The sequence below is a fragment of the Coregonus lavaretus genome, assembly GCF_964263955.1.
Source record: "Coregonus lavaretus genome assembly, contig: HAP1_SCAFFOLD_326, whole genome shotgun sequence".
NCBI classification, from domain to species: Eukaryota; Metazoa; Chordata; class Actinopteri; order Salmoniformes; family Salmonidae; genus Coregonus; species Coregonus lavaretus.
In genome coordinates, this window is record NW_028164829.1 from 334350 (window position 1) to 350775 (window position 16426).

At 44.1% G+C, this 16426-nt stretch overlaps 1 protein-coding gene across 1 annotated transcript; it reads right to left on the reverse strand.

Annotated features, from left to right (window-relative positions):
• Window positions 1-3122: 3122 nt before the first annotated feature.
• LOC311115100 (alpha-2-macroglobulin-like) lies at window positions 3123-16339 on the reverse strand (the record flags this gene model as incomplete). The annotated part of the gene is made up of 35 exons (XM_084190307.1): window positions 3123-3163; window positions 3272-3377; window positions 3556-3624; window positions 3730-3820; window positions 4321-4445; window positions 4640-4855; window positions 5107-5297; window positions 5570-5732; window positions 6013-6087; window positions 6213-6369; window positions 6539-6614; window positions 7170-7346; window positions 7465-7548; window positions 7623-7674; window positions 7766-7887; window positions 7996-8122; window positions 8197-8422; window positions 8680-8830; window positions 9003-9090; window positions 9269-9421; window positions 9819-9968; window positions 10084-10229; window positions 10307-10373; window positions 10762-10995; window positions 11467-11640; window positions 11775-11884; window positions 12379-12499; window positions 12645-12795; window positions 13486-13570; window positions 13690-13855; window positions 14092-14112; window positions 14461-14513; window positions 15321-15477; window positions 15875-16055; window positions 16254-16339. The coding sequence occupies 35 exons, from the start codon at window positions 16337-16339 to the stop codon at window positions 3123-3125; spliced, it is 4392 nt and encodes a 1463-aa protein (XP_084046433.1).
• Window positions 16340-16426: the final 87 nt, after the last annotated feature.

Sequence of the window (16426 nt, forward strand, 5' to 3'; positions counted from 1 at the left end):
GTACTGGCAAATTCTCTAAAATGACATTAGACACAGCTTATGGTAGAGAAATGAACATTCAATTCTGGCAACAGCTCGTGTGGACATTGCTGCAGTCAGCATGACAATTGCACGCTCCCTGAAAACTTGACTGTGTTGCGTGCAGGGGCGGTGTGTTCAATAGGGCGATATGGGCGACGCACTGCCAAACGGGAAAAGGAAGGGATTTTTTTTCTAATCAATTATATCACGGCAACAGTAGTTATCAGTGTTGTAATCTAGACGTCTGGTCTGATCTGCCACTAAATGTCCAATCAGGCTAAAGTCGTGCTTCAAATGCCCCCCCCCCCCTTTTGGGGCGATTTCAGTCAGGTTGAAAATCGCCCAGAAGTCTGTCATAGACTCCCATGTAAAATCTATTTTTTTCAAATATCAGAGCTTTCAATACAATCTCTATGGGTTTCTGAGGGCTTGCACTTACGCGCTTTCGTCATACGTAACGTAACCATGAACGTAACTAAGAAAAGAGCGGGTAGCAGCGTCAATCAATTCACGTACTACTGGTAAGATTGCTATAGCGTTCAGTGCAACTCGATTGTCTCTTTGAAATAAGTTACTTTTTGTCGGCGAACAAATCAAGATAAATTGGCAACGAAACAATTAGGACCTCCCAGACCAAATTTAATAATTCAACAGGTTTCTACTAAAGGCGGAAAGTCCTACACCCGAGGATTTTCCAAAAATTAGTACGAACGAAAAACCTGGCTAGCAGGCTGCGATGTAGCTAATGCAGTCTTCTGCTACCCCCCACTCTTTCACCCTGAAGGCGGCACGGCAGACAGCACCGCTTGGACAGCGACTGGTGTGTAACGGACATGCACCATCTTTCAGGAAAGATTAAGAAACATGAGCTGTCAAAGACCCACATGGATAGCTGTTTGAGATGGTCTGCTTTGGGGAGTGAACATTGCCACTCAACTGGATAAGGGATACAGGCTAGCTGTCCGCCGCCACAACGATGAGGTTAGTGTTGATAATCACAAGTTTACTGGAGAACCGAGACCAATTAGAGACTTTGGACAGGGTGGATATGGTATAATAAAGGCAGTTTATTCAGAGGTAAAGATATCTGGAATCGCGTGCACGGACCCGTTCGTTATCTGAAGACAATGTTTCATTGTGTGCAGACATTTTATGCAATAAATGAAGTAAGTTGAATCTAGTAGTTCTGATCTTCTGATTGGTCCTGATGAGTTGGGCGAGGTCACCTCCAGGCTAGTGTCACTGTTGCATTGGCTCTGAGTCGGGTTCTCTGTCTTCAAATGTTCAGCCTAAGAGAGGGGATTTTTGTGTGTGTGTGTGTGTGTGTGTTTAACAGTGATGATGTGTGTGTGTGTGTTTAACAGTGATGATGTGTGTGTGTGTGTGTGTCCTCAGAGAAAGAACTCGTGAGTTGGAAGAACTGAGAGGCCTATGGCGTGGGTGTTGTCCTTGGCCACCTGCTGACAAGGCTGACAAGATAGGACCCTTTTGTCCATTGTTATTGGATAGGAACAGAACTTATAACCAGCTCCTGACCTAAATAGATCTTAGCACAACATTTTACTCAACATATCATATTCCATATTCACTATAACAAATATATTTACTACGACATTAGCAAGAACCGCCACATCCTCAGCCGGCTAATCCAGTGTGTGAAGTTTTGCGGAGTGTTTGAGTTAGCTTTGCGAGGCAAAGATGAAACTGAGGGCTCCACCAACCCTGGTAAGCCAACACTTTTGAGATCAGTCAATAAATGCTTCTGGTATTGACTTATATGCTGCCCCTGTCTTCATGTTGTTGCTGGACATATCTTTTTTAAAATGTGTGTAGGTCACCTAAATCATCAGAAAAATTGCCCCCCCTGAGAATTTTTTCAGGAGCCGCCACTGGTTGCGTGACAAAACTGCACATTTTAGAGTGGCCTTATTGCCCCAAGCACATGGTGTACCTGTAATGATCATTCTCTAATCAGCTTCTTGATATGCCCCACCTGTGAGGTAGATCATCTTGGCAAAGGAGAAATGCTCACTAACAGGGGGTGTAAACAAATGTGCACAAAATGAGAGAAGCTTTGTTTATGGAACATTTCTGGGATCTTTTATTTCAGCTCATGAAACACTTTACATGTTGCGTTTATTTTGGGTCACTATAGTTTAAGAATTCCTGAGCACTGTCCAATCAAGAGGGCTTGTTACATCTTCTCTGAACTAAAGCAGAACATCTGGCATTGTACTGGTCATGAGTCTCAATGCTTTTCACAGCACACTCTTGTTCATAATCCCAGTATGTTTGCATACATTACTTTCATATAGTTTAGTGAGTCGTGTCGTCAACAGGGCTCTATAGTACCCATTGTGTGCGTCTCATGTCGATGGTTCTGTTCATCTAATTGATTTGTGAGGTATGTATGACCACATCTTTCCTGTGGTGTCCACACCATCTAATGGAGATTAAAGACAGGACTCATTCCTTTGGAAGATGTGTTTATATAATTTAGTGGTAAAATGTTCTGAGCCCATTCCCTGATGAGGAATAAAAGAACCTACAGGGGTCCATGACAGACTGCAGAACAGAAAGTGAGAAACCAAAGCTGTGTACAAAATTGAGCGATAACATTTCCACCTTTGTAGAGCTGGCATCCCTGCTTAACAGCAGCTCTCTGGAGGTATAGTTTGTTAACTGAACCCCAATGACATTCTGCTCTGTCCATGAGTTCCCAGTACCCCCTGTGGCAAGGCCAGGTTCCCTCAAGTAGTAGAACCACTGCCTTACAACATTGACCTCAGCACTCACTGCTTATCAGTGTGACAATCTTTAAAACAAACACTCCAGAAAAGGGTTATAATGAAAAACTTTATTTCCAGTTACATCATTTATTTACTTCAGCACTTGAAAAGAGGTCTGAAGGGTTGCAGGTGTGACCTCAATGTCATCTTACAGCTGCAGAAGAGCAAATAAATTAAATGTAACAGACCAGCAATTAGATTAAAGAATACAGGCTCCCAAATCATTTATACTACATGTATAGTTGAGTCAGCTAGAAAATTATTCATCACCAATTATTCTAGATTTAAAAATAGCTCACCAGCTTGGAACTCCTACTTGCAAGGGAAGACATATTCTGTCTCAGCCTGGTCACCTGTAACCATAGTACATGTTAGTCTCAGTAAATGAACACAAGTCGACCAAAAATGTTAGTTAAACCATGGAAAAGGAGGTTTTGGGGCGGGTTAGTAAATCAACTTGCTTGGCTGGTAGTAGTCGTAGATCTTGACCACCGCTGGCTTTAGATTCTGTACTGGGAGCTCCTGTATGATGTCCAGGGTGATGGTGAAAGGAAATAGTGATGTTAACTGTTGGGAGAAAAACAAACATATTGGTCATTAAATGATCTAAGCAGAAGTTACATTTCAGCTTTGCTGACATGTCACCACAAGTACATCTATATATATTATTTTGAAATAACACCCATTATATTATTGCAGAGTGCTATGTGGACCATTTCAAACTGATGGGTGGTTTTCACCTCACCTCTGTCAAGTACGTTAACACATGGTCATCTTTGGTATCAACACGATCCACTTGACTTGAACCCCTCAGCTGTGAAGACAAGCCATTCATATTGCATGGACAAAAACAGTCAGTGTTAGAAAGGGTCACAGATGAGGCAAGACCTCCATGGATAAAGGTCACACAAAAACTCACCCTCCCCAAAGAGTCTGGATCTGGGGAAAACCCAGAGAGCATTTTCAAATCCACTATAATCATATTGGTGGTCAGCTCCTTTCCATGATATCTGTGAAAACAAAGAGATTATTGATAAAGTTGGATTTTGACAAGCGCTTGTAATAATCAAATGAATGGATCCTTGGATTATTTTAGCCATAACCTCTACAGGATCGGTGTCCCTATACTGGGACGGTTGTTGCTAGTGTGACTAGAATGACGTTGTAAGTAACTTTCCAGGACAGACATGTCTTATCTGGTCAGAAAGCTTTACATTATTGTTAATCTGACTGCACTGTCCAATTTATAGTAGCTATTACAGTGACAAAATACCATGCTATGGTTTGAGGAGAGTGCACAACAACTTCACGCAACTTGGATTATTTTAGCCATAAAGACCAGGCTGCCAGATACATCTTATTGTTACTTATCCAAGCCTAGGTATCAACTGGAAGGTCAATAACAATTCATTTGGGTCAAATCCATTCTGTAAGACACGCTCCAAAATAACACTGAACTGTCAACATTTAAAAGAATGCTGTGAAGACAAAACGGGTCCTTCATTCTTACTGAGACTGGAGTTTCAGCGTGACTCTGGGTCGCAAAGACTTGCTGTTGCAGTCTACCTCTGGAGTCACCTGGATACTGAGCGTTGTGCTTTTGGTAGGAGTAGGGATGTTGTAGTGGAGCGCCACCTGGGACAGAGAAGAGGAAGTCAGGGAAACCATCCTGTCCAAAAACAAACATTTTATAAGCTAGAATAAACACATATTTAATGAACTAAAAATCAAGCCAGAAGAAGCTTCTTATAGGTTTGACCTTCCCAATAATGTATATTAAAGCACATCTTACACCACAGGACTGGAAGGAGAGATGTGTATTCACTGACCTGCACTGAGGCACAAGCGCTGCCCTTCACTTCAATGCTGTACTTCCCTTCTGTGTCCTGCAGCGCCCTCTCCTGGTACAGAAGCTTGTTGTTTTGGTTCACATAGAAGAGGTACTGATGCCCACTGGGAGACTGTACTGTCACTGTGCTGGCTCCTCCTCTACTGAACACCCTGGTGGAGTAGAGAGCCAGGGCCTGGAGGGCCACCACCGTGTCCTAAACAGACCACAGGGAAAAATCACTTCAAAATTAAAGAGCCCATTTTACAGAAAGGGTTGATTTTTACATTGAACAGTTCCTAAAGTGACCATTTCCCAATTCCATGGCTCTGTATCAGTGGAAGTTAGCCTCACCAGGCTGGACATGAAGAGCACATGCCTGTGGTCTGATAGAAGTCAAAGTAATAATGTCTCTACTAGTGCACAGCACAGGGTGCCATTTCAGACCAATGTGTTTGGGAAGTCTACCTGTGTGGAGGAGAAGCCTCCGTAGGCGTTCTGCTGCCTCACCAGCCACCTGACGATGCGGGAAGCGTAGCCCAGGTCAGAGGTAGACAGAGGAGAGGCACTGAGGGACGCCAGTAGAACGTAGGCGCTGGTCTCCACCTCAAGGGATGGTGAGGTCTCTGAGGAGGACTGGGACCAGTGCAGGAGACCCCCTGAGGGCCGAGGAGAGCGCACAAGTCAGAATAAGGACTGCTTATTCAGCATAATACAAAGTTCTGACCTCCCCAATTCATTTTATGCCCAAAACAACTGACAGTCAGTTCAAAGTGTATTTTTGTTCTTAAAAACACTTTTACTGGCCGTTTGATTGGGCCTATCTGGAGTGCTAGACGGGCCGAGGGTTTGCACTTTTAGGAGTAATCCATTGTCCAGGCAAGCTCAATCAAGGCAGCACTAACAGATCTTGGACCAGGATATAGCTCACCCTCTTGTAATGAGATGGTGTTGAGGTGCTGCAGAAGCTGGGCCCGTGTCTCCATGTCCCCTGCCAGGGCGAAGGTGTAGGCCAGCAGAGCAGTAGTGTAGGTGTTGGACAAATCACCGGTCGAGTTCTTCAGGCAAGACAAGCTGCGGTCCACAACAGGATGCTGGAGCACAGAATAACAGCAGCACATTGAGACACTTCATAGTAGCATATTGAGTCTAATATCAATAGTAGCAGAACTATACCATTCAGATGTGTTCATGGTAAAGCCCATTCTTTGTCATTTCATAGGCTACTTTCAAAGAAATAACAATTCCCCTGTAACTCACTACATTGTATAATCTGTAAGATGTATACAGACTTCATACAGGAAGCTAAATTAGTAGCCTGTAACAATGTTGCTGGAGTGAGAATCAATGTTTATATGGAGTGAGGTTACTTACCGACACTGACATGTCGAGCTCCAGCATTGAAGCAGTGACGTAAGCAGTCAGTGTGACTTCATCCGTCACGCCACCCTATAAAACAATGTCAAAATACTAACTGTATCTAGCCTGATACAATTGTTGAAATCAAACTTTATGACTGGTCTGCCGAAACAGACTACGTCTAACATCGTTCAGTTTATTAGCAATATAAATACCTTCATTCTGTTGTTAAAGAGTTTCCCCAAAATTCTGAAACAGCCATGTTTGCCTTGTTGACTTTCCAACCAAGTCTTGGATTGCTCCATTTTTGCCGGGTCAATATAGATGAAAGACTGTGCTTTGCCAAAGGATCTCAAGACAAAAGCAGTCAGCCTGAAGAAAGAACTTGATTTAAAAGCAGTCATAATATCCACATAAGATGGTCATAAAAGTGACTTAGAGCTTCACATTACATAGCCATGGTCTCCCTGCCAGAGACGATGCCATTTGATTGGCCACTACTTCAATGAAACAGACAGTTGTTTACAAGCCAAGTACTCACCAAGTGTTCCCCAAGCCTTGTCCAAAGGTGCTGTATGCACCGTCAGCATTCTTGTAGTTCAGCTGCCTTTGGTAACCTGTCGGTGGGTTTTTAGAGTGAACCGTGACCAAGTGGTTTTTATAGTCACTGGGTTTGTGCCCCAAATGGCTCTCTATATCAGGGCTCTTCAACCCTGTTCCTGGAGAGATACCCTCCTGTAGGTTCACACCAACCCAAGTTGTAATTAACCCCATTCAACTCATCAACCAGCTAATTATTTTAAAAAGGTCAGTTAGAGTAGGGTTGAGTGAAGCCTTACAGGACAGTATCTCTCCAGGAACAGGGTTGAGTCCTGCCCTATATAGTGAACTACTTGAGACAGGAAAATAGTGCACTATGTAAGCAATAGGCTGCCATTTGGGACAGAGTGTCAATATTCTACGATCAAATGATTTCAGTGAGAAACCATGTGGAAGTCCCTCCATGTGTTGGGTCAGTGATGTCATCTGTACTGTAGCTCCATCATTTACATGACAACAGGGTCCTAGTCATTAGGGCACACTGGAGAAACCTTTTACTGGACAAATCCAGCCCTGTTTCAGTAAGTTTGTCTATAATAAATATTAGCCAGATTCAAAAGGGACACTCCTACCACTAGTGAGGAACTTGGTTGCCTTGTCTAGGATGGCTGGGGTGAGCTGCCCTGTGTTCCTCAGGTACTCCAGGATGTAGATATTGGGGGAGAGGAGGGCCATATTCTGCTCTCCACACCCATACGGCATCTGCAACAGTCCATCCTGGTGGTTGAGGGCCCGACCCAGGATGTCCCCTACAGAGAAACAAGGGACTTCTGTAAGGCGGTCCTCTTCAGCAAACAGCAGCATTATCACTGGAGAAGGGTTGTCTTCCCACCACTACACCTCTAAACAAACCATAGTTTATTTTACCCAGAACGGTGAGGGAAATTCTATCAGATCCATCCACCACATTCTGGGGGAGTTGCAGTTCCACCTCCTCTGTCAGAGTTTCTCCTGTGGACACAAAGATGATAAGATGAATGGCGAAGAGCACGTCGAACAACCGTGAACATTCATTCATTACTGACCAGTTGGACACAGCAACCAGTTGTAGGTGTCGGTCTTCTCTGTTCCCTCAGCCTGGAGGACAGGAGAGGGATTCTTTTCAGAGGCAGTTACACTAGACAATCTGTGCAACCTAACGGTTAGTTCCCAGCAGCAAACTACATACCGTCACCAGCAGGCTCCGTGTGACTGTGTCAACGCGTCCTCTCTCCGGTACGTTCACAATCTCATGGTCACACGCAGTGTGGGAATGGACAGCCTCTGCACTAACGGACACGTTCAAAACCCCTACACACATTGGCAGACACCACAGGTTACACAACATCCAACACAGTGACAGTACACAACTCAGGTTGACATCCATTCTGCTGTTTGAACGGTTGACGGGAGACTTACCCAGGACAGAGGGAGCCATTGTCCAACTGAAGGTCTTTCGTCCATTGGCACACAAGCATGAGGAGTAGTGGACGTCATTCAAGGGTGTGAGAGTGTAGTCTGGGGAGAGAGCCGGAGTCACAGAAACCTGCCGAAGAGGAACACTTTGTAAGATAACATGGTCTGACAAAAACTAAATACGATCCTGGTGCAGTGCTGTACCATGATGCACTTGGAGAGGTAGTTGAACACAGTGGCCTTCAGCTCAAAGTGCTCTCCCCGGATGACTGAGTAGGGCAGGGTGAGCTCCAGGAAAAACGGCTGGAAGACCGTGAGCTCCACCAGAGGAGCCAGACCAAAGCCACTGGGGGCCAGGCAGAAGACCTCCGTCTCCCAGGTGGTGATGGTGTCTGGGACTGTCAGGGGGACGTCTGCTGATCCAGACTCCCTGGAATACAGAGGTTAGAGTTTAAACAGAAAGCCACCAAGTGTCCAACAGAGCGTGGAGTAGGACTGTACCAATTATATGAACACCGTTTCGAATGCATTTAGCTTTATCTAACCAGGGAGACCCATTGAGGTTAAAGGAGCTCTTTCCTAAGAGAAACCTGGCCTACTCTGTACTACAGTTTAAATAGGTTCAGGTTCCTAATCTAGCTAAGAGGGTTTTCACCCAAGGCTAACCTCACTGTGCAGAGCACTTACCCAACTTCCACAAGATCCCAAATCCATGTCTCAGGGAAGAATGTACGGACCGTCTGTATGGGTGGCGGATGTCTTGGGGCAACTCCACCAGGTATAGCCATTTCAAGTCTAGGACCCGCTGATCCAGGCCAGGCCATAGGTCTGTAAGCTACTAACACAAATCATGCACATTATTCTCAAGTTAAAATGGACTGAATGCTTTGCTCAACAGTGAGCGCATGCAGCGTTCTGACCCCTTTAACCAGGCTGTGTTAGTAATCCATTTCCCAAGATTCATTGAAGACTTCTAGCAATGAGAATAAGGGTTGGTTAGGACATCTCACCATAGGAGCGATAGTACTGGTTCCCCTGGTAACTGAGGCAGGAAGGTATTCTTATATCCAGATTAGTCGCCAGCTTCAGTCCCAGTGCCTATGAAATGCCATCAAATTATTTAAAAAGTTGTATTTGTCACTGTACATGTGTTCTAGCCTCAGGCTATTTTAGCAATGTAACCTGTAAGTTGAACACATCGTAACGGTATGGTGACTGATTCTTCCCAGAGCAATAAAGAGGCTTCAAAAGTTGAGAACAGGGCAGAAGTATTTACCTGAAAAACTGCATAAGGATCATTTGTCTCCCCAGACGTTCCATCTGGGTACGGCATTATGGATCTCCTTGGTCTCACACGGAAACATGCTACTGAATCTTCAAGCTCGTAGGGAATATAGGTTGTCTCCTTGACTGGTAACAAATCAAATATCTGGAATGGGACAATATGGGAAGGAGTGAAATGACATTCTTGGGGACCAAACAGAACAGACTGAAACAGAGAGGGACTACTTGGACTAAGAAGAACCTCCATTTTGTTTCCCCATTGCCAAACGTCTAGAAAAGTGTCCTGATGAACACAACCCAGAATATTACCTCATTATGTAACAATAGTGAGGTGATTTCCAGTCAATAGAAAGAGGGCCTCAAGCCAGAGAATAAGTCCCATTACCTTTGATAAAAGCACACCAAATGACCAACAGTGAACAGACCCATTCCATGTCTGCTGTGGTCAATGGTTCTTCCCCTGAGGCTGGTTGTATTCCCAGCACCACCAAAACAGTCGGTATGGTGGTAGGACTGTTGTTCACGTCAGTGAGCTCTGTTACCTTATCAGCATCCAGCCTCTTCCCTGGCTCCATGATGCCAACACTCTGGTCCACAGTGCTGAGGCCACAGAGGGAACCGGGCTGGGCAGAGAGATGCAGGGTGTTCTCCTCCCCTGGGACCGCATTGGAGGGGGAGAACTCCACCAACACCTGGCATACACATTATACACTTTTACTGCAGGTATGATACAGTATCTATGTGCATGGAAATAATTGACACTTTATACCCAACATAAAATGAGAACAATGTTTGTGATGTGCACACCTTGTTCCTGAAGCATTTCTCAGTGGGGAAGTTCATGCTGTGGGCGATGACAGTCTCACTGGGTAGCATACTGTACACCAGGAGCTGAACCACCGGCGCCATCTCTGGAACCACTGCCAACTTCAAGGTGACTTCACCCTCAGCTACTGCAACGCAAGAGCAGGTCACACTGCCATCAAGCGCCTTCCAGAACGTTCAGAATCACTTAATGAAACTCACTCACCAGGACTGTCCTGCTGCACAGTAACGTTCTTGTGTCCATGCTGAACTATCACCCCTCTGGATAAGGCCTGGAGAGAAAGGGGGAAACAGTGGTCATCAACTCAGAAAGGAGATGATGCAACCTGGACTCAAGGGGTAGACGTGGTAAACAAATCCAGGACACAGTAATTAGTATGATGTTATGTGGATGTCCATCCATTTCGTATAGGTTACGAGATGTATGATATGTTACGAAGTCCAATTTGCTGTGGCTTATGTTATCGAGGTGGCTAATACTAAGGTTTAGGCTGGATGATTAGGAGTTTGTGTTGTATAGGAACATCCTTTTGAAAAGTGCGAGGCTTGGGCAATGTCTGAAATGATCCTGGTCAAAAGTAGTGCAACTAGGAAATATGGTTCCATTTGGGAGCCACCCTGGGTTTGGAAGTTGTCAACTAGTTCCTGGGTTCTACTCACCAGGTAGAGGACATCCACAGAGCCCTTTGGGACGGTCTCCCCTACGATGGCATAGTGGATGGTGATTGACACTTCCTCCCCACATGCCAGTGGTTTCTCCATCTTCTGAATAGCCAGGGAGCTGGAGGGTTTACTGTCAGGGGCAGCGGGCTGGATCAGGGAGAGGACGTGACGCCCTCTGTTGAAATAGGGGACCCTGTATCCTCGGTACTCCACTTGTGGGGTGTCACTTACCTGTAAAGGAACAAGAGGAGGAGTCTAAAGGACCAATCCTAAATCAACCCCTAGACCCGATGTTCTACATACAGTGGTGATATGAGGGGAGGACAGATGTAAGCAATATGGTAACAGATCCACCTTACCCTCTGATAGGCTTGGTGGAAGTTCCACCATGCTAATATTACCAATTCAATCTCCTCAGATCCCCACAAGACCATGATAGGCCTTAGGGTAGCGTTTCCCCAACTCTGTCCTGGGGACCCCAAGCGGTGCACATTTTGTTTTTTGCCCTAGCACTACACAGCTAACTCAAATCTTGATAAAGAGTCAGTTATTTGAAATCAGCCGTGTAGTACTATGGCAAAATTCAAAACATGCACCCCTTGGGGTCCCCAGGACAGTTAGGGAAACGCTGGCGTAGGATCAAGGGCTGAGTTGGTCTTGAGCATAAAGAGGCTGTCAAAACCTAGAAGGAATCATACTTACTATGAGGTTAATATTCTCTTTGGGCATACTGGTTGTGTTTAGGGAGAACCTGGCAATACCACGACTGTCCGTGGTTAGGTTCTGTAGTTGTAGATATGAGGACCAGCCCTTCTCCTCCAACAGGTAGACTAACATGTCAGAGATGGGTGTGTGGTTGAAGTGAACAGCATATATCTGAGGAAAAGGGGGGAGTTGTATGAATGAAGTGACGCTACATGTGATTAACTAACACATACTGGTAGTTCAGCAAGCAGGGCAAAGAACAAATGGCCTCCACAATGCAACAGAAACACTGTATTTGGACTTACCTTGCCCTCAATAATTGATCCATGCTCATAGATTTGGGGCGTGTCGACAAACGAGAGTTCTCCAATCACATAGGAGAGCGCTATGCGTTTTTCCTCTGACCGTGTAATACCTGTCAAAGGAAAATAAATTATAATAGGATGGTATATTTCACAATTACCAGAGCCAACACAATGCACAATGGCAGTTCAAAACGCAGAAACTGAATTGCAGTACAGCAGGATATTATAAACAGACGACAATAAAACAGCCTTCAATAAAACAACGCTGCAGCACCAAAGGTCAAACAGCTCATTCTTGCCAATCTTCATGATCTAACGCAGAGTTCCTCCAACTCAGTCCCGGGGTCCCCCGTGGGTGCATGTTTAGGTTTTTTGCCATAGCACTACAGCGGATTCAAATAATCAAAGCGTCATGATGAGTTGGTTATTTGAGTCAGCTGTGTAGTGCTAGGGCAAAAACCAAAACGTGCACCCAGGGTGGGCCCCAGGACAGAGTTTGGGAAAACCCTGATCTAATGAAACATGCACTAGTTAATTCATGTCATTTACTCAATAAAACACATCATTTGACAGCAATGTTACCAGTGATTGTGATAATACTAACCTGTCCCCTCCTCCTGTACTTCTGCATGGAAACTAAACACGTCTCCCAGCAATTTCTCTCCTAAATTCTTTGTGAAAATTGCCATGTTGAAGACATAGGAAGCACAGCCGGTTTGGTCCATCTGGGAAAAGCAAGCAGAACCAAACACACTGAGAACAGATTTAAATTAATTCAATCAAACATTAAGAACCAAGTTAAATAAATTACAATGTAATATGTTGGTATAAACAGTCCTACTAATGATGGTTTTATGAAAGCATACAGACCTCTATTGACTCTTTGTGGCAGGGAGGTGTGTAATCAGGAACTCCTTGTGGATGTTTCTCATCAATTGTTATCGGTATCACTACATTGTCCCCCAAGAGTCGGCACAACTTTAACCCTGCTTTACCAGGTACAGGCTGTCCATACGTGTACCTGATTTCAATTCATAAGACAAAAAGAATCAAACCATCTCCTACGTCGACAATCACCATCTTAAAAACCTAATACGAGACAAAGGTTTGTGCATACCTGTAGGCTTAAGTCAAGTGTTCAACATGGCCAATGAATCTGGACCCACATTCATTAAGACTCTCAGAAAGGGATCAGTTTGAACTTTAGGATCATAATGAACAAGGTCACATGTCATGGGGGGGGACCGGATCCTAGAGCAGCAATCCCAATCTGGGATGCTTTATGAATACAGAACCAGCTGTTCATGTAAATGCCACTGTAGCAAACGTTTGAAGTGTCAGGGATTAATAGCAGCAGTTCAGGACATTGAGCAGTAGCATTGTAGGTCTTCAATTAGCCTGTGTCATTAGTGAAGACCTGGGTTCAAGTAGCTTACATGCATATTGAAGTATTTGTATTTTAAATCATTATTAATATAATATTATTTTCAAATACTTTCCAAGTGTTTATCCAAATACCTTCAATGACTTTTATTTTCAAAGAAAGAATAACCAAATACTTAAAATCTTTTCACATTTCAAAGTATTACAATTACTTATTAGAACCCAGGTCTGCATTAGCACAATGCGATTATTAGATCATTCCATTTAGTGGAGTTACACATCACCTTGTAACTACAGTGCATTGACATCTCCGTTAGCGTTTACTCACTTGGCACACACTTCCACTTCATACTCTTCTTGAACAATGCTGATCTCGTCGGTGAGGTTCATTTTGATCTCAAACTTTGGCAGAACTACAGATAAAAGAACAGCAGTCAACTCTAGAATGTTCCAGGATTGTGATGCATTGATTCAACTGCCAGAGCCATAACATTACCTAGCATGACAGGTAAAAGAAAAAAGCTCAACCTACCATACTTTTCTACCTTGAAGTTCTGGTATATTTTGTCTTGACCAATCCACACTACAATGGCATAGGATCCTACAGGTGCTTCAGAGTTCAGGGGGTGAGAAAGCTGCAAAATGTTGCCACTGGATGTAGTGTTGAGCCACTGTCCAATCCTGTTCTGATTTACATCCTGTTGGTTCATAGAACAAGATAACAGTATACAGGAGTCAGCTCTTTTCATGACATTTCCATCTGCAACATTGGCCTACTGAAGGGGGCCCAGAACACACACAAAGCTGATTGGAAGTATTTAGCTAACTTCTACAGTAGGTGGAAATTAATGACGCCCTAGCTAGCGGGTGGAGTCCTAATGTTGCAGTATTTACAGTGACAGTCATCATAAAGTTAGACTTGTAAGGGTCTTACCTCAAGTTCCACAATGTTGTACTGTGAAGGGCAAAGACAAGAGATGGTTCATGGTTCATGAATAACTCCAAAACATCAGAGGAGCATAACGGTCTACAACTATAGGAACTAGACAGGTGATTGGCTTAGTGGGACTAATGTCAATTTAGTACATGAATTCAGTCTCAGGAAAAGATGATCCCATACATTCCAATCTGACCTATATGAATGGAAACCCCATGTCCTGACTGGTTGATTGCTGTACCTTGTGTTACATAATACTTGATTGCTATGCCCATCAGTTGTGATACTTCTGTATCCGTATTTTGGTTTGAAATAGTAGACACCGATCTGAAGGACTGTTTTCAATATTACATTTGCAACACTCACCAGCTGATTGACAGGGCTAAAATTGGTATCCAAGGTGACGACTCTAAAATGCACTGTAAAAAGCCGAAGACAAGAAAATGAGAATTTTAGAAGCATCATGTCGGACAACTGAAAATTCCAAGGTTTCCAGAAATCCTGGTTGGAGGATTCCCATCCTGATTCCAGGAATCTTTCACCCGGCATTTCTGGAAAACCAGGGAAACTGGTGAAGTAAGCAGAACTTGTCACAGCTACTCTGGATAATATTTTACACTGTTGGTACTAAGGCCCCAATTCAATCAATTGCAGATGAAGGAAAACTGCACTGCGAGTTCTGAATATATTTACACTATCCAATTATGTCCATGAGAGGAACATCTCGTAACATGTGGCATGTCGGTTCAAACTCCGTTCCAGTGTACATATCCTGAGTGACCCCACAGTGGGTTTTTTCCTGTATCTGCACTCCATTCCTGAATGAAGCTTTTCAGGCGTCCGTTTCCCTCTCCAATGTTCATAAGCCACGCATGACTTGTTAGAACAGAGTGGACAGGACCAGGCCCCAAATCAGACTGGGGGAAGATCATTAACAATGTGTTCTTTTCTACACAGAAGATCATACAACTATTGCCTGATTATCTTCTGAAGTTCCCAATACCTTCCAATCACTTCAAACCATACTCCCTTCAGATTGTAATATACTGTCATAGCCCCAAATAAAGAAAGGGAACATGGTGGGGTCATGGAAAGTTGATATCAAAATGGGGTCTGGGGCCCAAAAAGTTTTGGAACTCCTGGAGTAAACCATTCTAGAACATGACATCACCTAATTGTCCTGTTTCTTAGCAACCAGACTAAAGGTGTCCTGGCTCTAACATCACCTGTTTGTCCTGGGTTATAGATTGGTTTGTCCGTTTGGATGAATGTCATGGGGCGGTAGGGTTTGATCATGACCTTCCTCTCCTCTGTTGATAGAAACGTGTCACCTCGAACCTCCACCTTGAAGTTTTGCACTTTGTCACTCTTCACATGAGGGGCCTGTCAGGGAGGAAGAGCGCAACACTGGTGAACTAATGGACCAACAACATAGGACATTAAGATGTGGTGCCGTGTGGCCCAGTTGGTAAGAGAGTGCCACTAGCAACTTCAAGGTAGAGCGTTTAACTCCTGCAGGGATCACATTATGCACTCCCCTTATTGGAAGTTGCTTTGGAGAAGTGTCATATATCAATTGTCTAGATAGTATATAGTAGCATTCAATCAAAACCTGGTACAAATTTGAGCCTGAATCCCAGAAAAGTTCTGGTAGGCCACCACATTGATATTTCCCATAAACTAAGCTGGCATTGCACCAAGAAACTAAGAGATTCAAAGCTGAGAAGTCCAGTCCACTCTTATTGGAATGGTTGTGGATGTCCACCAGTGCTGGGCTGACCTGAAACTGGAAGCAGCGATGAAACTCTTGGTCAGAACTCTTGTGGAGAAGTATATTGTTCTGCCCGTCGGCCATCAGAGATATGGTCATGACCAGGGTCTCGTTGGGCTGCAGAAGGCTGGCACAAAGCTTGGCCTCTGAGCCTGCCTGGATCACTGCAGGAATGGCTACCATATAAACCCTACAGAGAACACAGGAAAATCAGTACCTAATGAGATGATACCTCTAAACACAAACCTAGGTGAAAAATACTGTGGAGATAAAGATCTGCAGAAAAATTGCTCTAAATCTGCTCCAACAGAGAGAGAGTGTTAAACCAAGACGAGAGACTTAAGTGTGATGACTAAATTCTAACTTCTGTGACTGCAGATTTACTTACGGTCCTGCAGTTTCTTGACAGACACAAATCCAGTGAATGCAGGCAAAGAGTATCCATCTCCAAACCTGAAGCCCAGGAAGAACCATGACTAAAGGAGAAGAATAAACCAAGCCAGTTATGACTCTGTATTCCTCCTGGGAAGACCTCCCTACTGCACTGCCTAGAGGTTGTCT